Source organism: Arachis duranensis, chromosome 10, assembly GCF_000817695.3.
Source record: "Arachis duranensis cultivar V14167 chromosome 10, aradu.V14167.gnm2.J7QH, whole genome shotgun sequence".
Lineage (NCBI taxonomy): Eukaryota > Viridiplantae > Streptophyta > Magnoliopsida > Fabales > Fabaceae > Arachis > Arachis duranensis.
Window position 1 is genome coordinate 79,137,563 of NC_029781.3, and position 4,551 is coordinate 79,142,113.

General features: G+C 34.3%; 1 protein-coding gene across 1 annotated transcript; it reads left to right on the forward strand.

Moving 5' to 3' along the window:
- Positions 1-2,060: 2,060 nt before the first annotated feature.
- LOC107470363 (zinc finger BED domain-containing protein RICESLEEPER 2) lies at positions 2,061-3,891 on the forward strand. The gene is made up of 3 exons (XM_016089760.3): positions 2,061-3,357; positions 3,472-3,513; positions 3,683-3,891. The coding sequence occupies exons 1-3, from the start codon at positions 2,061-2,063 to the stop codon at positions 3,889-3,891; spliced, it is 1,548 nt and encodes a 515-aa protein (XP_015945246.1).
- The last annotated feature ends 660 nt before the right edge of the window (positions 3,892-4,551 follow it).

Sequence of the window (4,551 nt, forward strand, 5' to 3'; positions counted from 1 at the left end):
TTCTTATCATTATTTACTGCCTTGAATCTTTCACTCTAGCAAGTAGCAACTATAGTATAGGCAATGGAAACAACTCAATTTAGGAGTATAGTATAGTATTGGACTTAGGAGTGCTTGCTTTCACTAGTCCCCACCTTAATTTGTCCACAAAATCCTATTTCTGGATTAGAAGTAGCCATATGTTTTGTTCTTGAATTTCCAGAAAAGCTATACTTGGTTGCTTGAATGAAGAAAAAAAGAAAAGCTTTGCTTCTTGTGGTCTTATGAGGAAAATGAAGAGACAGATCAATGTAGTGATTAGCAAAAAAATACAATGACAATAGATGATTTCAACAGTATTTTAGAATGTGGGCCCTTGGTGCGATGTGATGTTTTTATTTCAGTGACAAAAGTGATATTTATCAGCAGTTTCTTGCAATGAGTAAGAAAGAAACTAAAGTGTAAGTGTCAAACTAGAAGAGAATATTTTCAAAGATTTAGTAGATGAAATAATCTTCACATGAAAAATTTTCAAGAGAAAGAGTGGATGCACTACTTATTTTAAAATGCCTGCTTGGTTCTTAATTTCTTGAAGTGTTATAGGATTCTGTGAGTTCATGTAAATAGTGTAGATGTTATGTAAGGGTTTGACAATGGAGTTTTATTTATTGTGGATTGATTTTCATGTAACTTACATGTGAGTGTATATTACTACCAGTGTACATGTTGTTTCTATCTTAATTTCTCCAACTTTAATTCACTATCTATGTTTCTACGTAGAAGATAGCAACAGGGAGAAGAATATATTGGTGACATTCTTATTTGCTTTGTCTTTAAGGCTTATATATCTATGTATATATATTGATAGCTCTTTTTAAATCAAGTTCTGGACCAAGAAAAAGAAATGGAATGATAAGGTTGTACGACTCTGATGATAAACAAGAACAAAATGGATTGTTAGGGTTTAGGAAATCATGATGAATTCAAATGATTCATTACTATGTATATGTATGTGATCTAAGAATGCAAGTTGCATCGGTTGTTGCCCTTCTATTCATCAATGCAGCTCCTATGTTCCTTCAATTTTTCCCCTTTTATCCTATTCTTCATTTATGCAGTAGGTTTTTACCACACAAGAATCGAAACTTTGATCAAATCAGTAGATATCTGATGATGCATGACTGGCTGGTGTACCATATAACAAGTTGATTGTTAACTTCTATGTATTTACAGTTTTAGTTTCCTGACTTTTATATCCTATGTAATTTTTTTCTTCATGTGTATAAAGGATTCTTACCATTATGCAGCAAAGTATTATTTTCTTCAACTTATCCTATGTCCTTTTAATTTGTATATATTTACAGATTTAATATTGTTAAAGTATTTAATAATTAGATTTTATGGCTTCTTTTTCAGAATGAGGTAGCCGATCGTGATGTTCCCATTTCAGAGTCTGCAGAGCATTCGACTTCTACATTACCTCCTCTCCCAACCACATCATCTGAGCGCAAAAATCGATCAATAGTTTGGGTGCACTTCAAGAGAACCCCTGATGATGAAAGTAAGGCTCAATGTCAACACTGTTTAAAAGTGATCAAGTGCGGAAATGGAACAAGTGCAATGAGATCACATTTAAAGATTTGCATAAGCAATCCCGGTTCAGATAGAGGCAAACGACAGAAAACAGGCACATCGCCTAGCCCAGAAGCACAAGTGGGTAGGTTTGATGCAGAATATGCTCGAGAAAAATTGATATCAATGTTTGTTCGCGAGGAGCTTCCTTTTCGATTTGTAGAAAGTCAAGGTTTTAAAGAATATTCAGCGGCCTTGCAACCAGGATTCAATACTCTTTCACGTTTTACATTGGCACGTGACATCTTGGTGCTCCATGAAACAAAGAAGGTTCAACTTCAAAAATACTTTTCCAAATACGGAGGAAGAGTTTGTCTTACAACTGATAACTGGAGTTCGTGTCAGAATATGGCGTATATGTGTTTGACTGCTCATTTCATCGATGTGGACTGGAAGTTGCAAAAAAAATACTAAATTTTTGCCAAGTCACCGGCCACACGGGAGAGATTATGGCTCAAAATGTTAAAGCTTGCTTGAATAGCTGGAAGTTGAACAAGATTTTGAGTTTGACAGTTGATAATGCATCGTCTAACGATGTAGGAGTTATGTATTTACAAAGAAGACTAAATTCTTGGAAGAGTTCAGTTTTGAATGGAGAGTATCTCCATATGCGGTGTTGTGCGCATATTTTAAACCTGATTGTGAAGGATGGATTGAAGGAGATTGATGATTCAGTCGCCAAAATTCGAGATGCTGTGAAGTATGTCAGATCTTCAAATTCAAGATTAACTAGGTTTAAGGCATGTATTGCACAAGAGAATATTCCACATAAGACTCTTGTTTGCCTAGATGTTGAAACGCGATGGAACTCTACATACTTAATGTTAGTAGCAGCCTTAAAGCATCAGAAGGCATTTGAGCTATTAGAGATGCAAGCCAAAAAATTTGTTGAAGAATTAAACAAGGGAAGAGGGGTACCTTCATTTCAAGATTGGGATTATGCTAAGTCCGTCTTACCATTTTTAGAGATGTTTTACGATACTACACTTCGCATCTCTGGATCCTCTTATGTCACTAGTAACTTATACATGAAAGAAGTGTTTGCTCTTGGAAGGAGGATTCAACAATATCGTGATGATGATGATTTGAGCATAAGTCTTATGGCAAGTAAGATGAAAGCAAAATACAACAAGTATTGGGGAAATGCAAAAACTATTAACATGTTGTTGTTAATTGCCGTAGTTCTAGATCCCTGCCATAAGTTGGATTATGTTGAGTGGTGCCTAGTTAATTCTTTTGGTGTGGAAGTGGACGGTGAATTGAAGACAAAGTTGTCTTCTTGTCTTCATTCACTTTATAATTTATATCAAGGTGCAGATGAAGGAAACCAAGATGATACCCTCTCCCAACCGAGTGCAAGTGATAAAGCCAAAGACATTTATGATATGGGGTTATATCGTCGATCAACCGGTCGCAAATCCAATCTTAAATCTGAGCTTGATCGTTATTTGAATGAAGACTGTGAGCCAGATGATAAGCCTTTGGATATTCTAGGATGGTGGAAGGCTAACTCGAATCGGTTTTCCATCCTAGCAAATATGGCACGGGACATATTGGCTATACCAGTTTCAACAGTAGCTTCCGAGTCTGCTTTTAGTATGGGGGGAAGAATCATCGATCAATATCGTAGCTCATTGACTCCTAAGATGATAGAAGCCCTTGTATGTACCGAAGATTGGCTTAAAGGAGATTTTTTCTCTTCTCTTGCACCTGAGAATTTCGAAGAGCTTGAAAAGGTCGAGCAAGGTAAATTGAATAAAATTAATTATGTAGATTCAAATGATGAATAAAATTAATTAAATTATTCCATTAGTCTTTATAAATTTTTTAAATTTATAATTATAGTTTTTTTTTTTACAGATTTGATTTTATCAGAGGACATTACTTGTTCAATGGGTCCAGGTTCAATTGCACTTGAAGATGACTAGAAAGTTTGGATTGTTTATGTTTTCTTTAGTTATGTTCTAAACACTTAGGTGGTAAAGATATTAGACTTACTTTTCCATATATGATTAGACTTGCTTATGTTTATGTTTATGTTTATGCTTATGTTTACGTTGGTTTGTTTGAGACTTTGAGGCACAACTTATAGCAGTTGCAATGTCAATTTTGGATGGGGACATTGGTATCAACAATTATAGCAGTTGGAATGTCATTTTTGTGAATAAGATGAAGGTCTTAGTTGCAGTGGCTTTGAAATGTGTAGAGGAAGACAAAGATGCAAGACCAACTATGAGCCAAGTGGTCGAGATGCTTCAGAGCCATGACACAGATCCTTAGTGTTGAAGCTATACTCACCAAAACTTGCTAGTCTGGGTCTTTTGAGCTTGATTTTTCACTTTCTTTTTTGCATCAAGAGTATTGTACATAAACTATATCCAATTCTTGAGTTGCACTTGTTTCTTTCTTAGGCAGTTAGGCTACAGGGGAAGGGCGAAGGGAGTTGCATTTGAAAGAAAAAATTATTTAGAAAGAAAAAAAAATTAATTTAGATTACAAAAATTAATTTAAAAAAAAAAGTAAAAAAATTTGGGTTTTTGTATGTGAAAAAATTAATTTTTGTGTAAAAAATGGTTTTTAGGTGTAAAAATAACTTTTTTTTGTGTAAAAACCGGTTTTTTGGTAAAAAAATCGGTTTTTTGGTGAAAACCGATTTTTTTTATGTAAAAACTGGTTATTTTTTGAAAACCGGTTTTTTTAAAAATAACCGGTTAAAAACCGGTTTTGAATTTTATTAACCGGTTAATAACCACTTTTTTAATGTAAAACCAATTTGGTTAATAACCAAGACTATATTTTTGGTTAACCAAAAAACTGGTTTGGTTTTTGGATTAACCAAACCATGAACACCCCTAGTTATACAAACCTCCCTGCAATTCCTTGAGAAGACAACCCGAGGTTTCAATACTTCGGTTATAAATTTTATTGGGTTTTGTTATT

Coding starts and splice junctions, on each gene's coding strand:
- LOC107470363 (XM_016089760.3), top strand. CDS start 2,061: ATGGCTCAAAATGTTAAAGCTTGCTTGAATAGCTGGAAGTTGAACAAG. Junction 3,358..3,471: donor GCTTGAAAAGGTCGAGCAAG/GTAAATTGAATA, acceptor TTTTTTTTACAG/ATTTGATTTTATCAGAGGAC. Junction 3,514..3,682: donor TACTTGTTCAATGGGTCCAG/GTTCAATTGCAC, acceptor GGTTTGTTTGAG/ACTTTGAGGCACAACTTATA.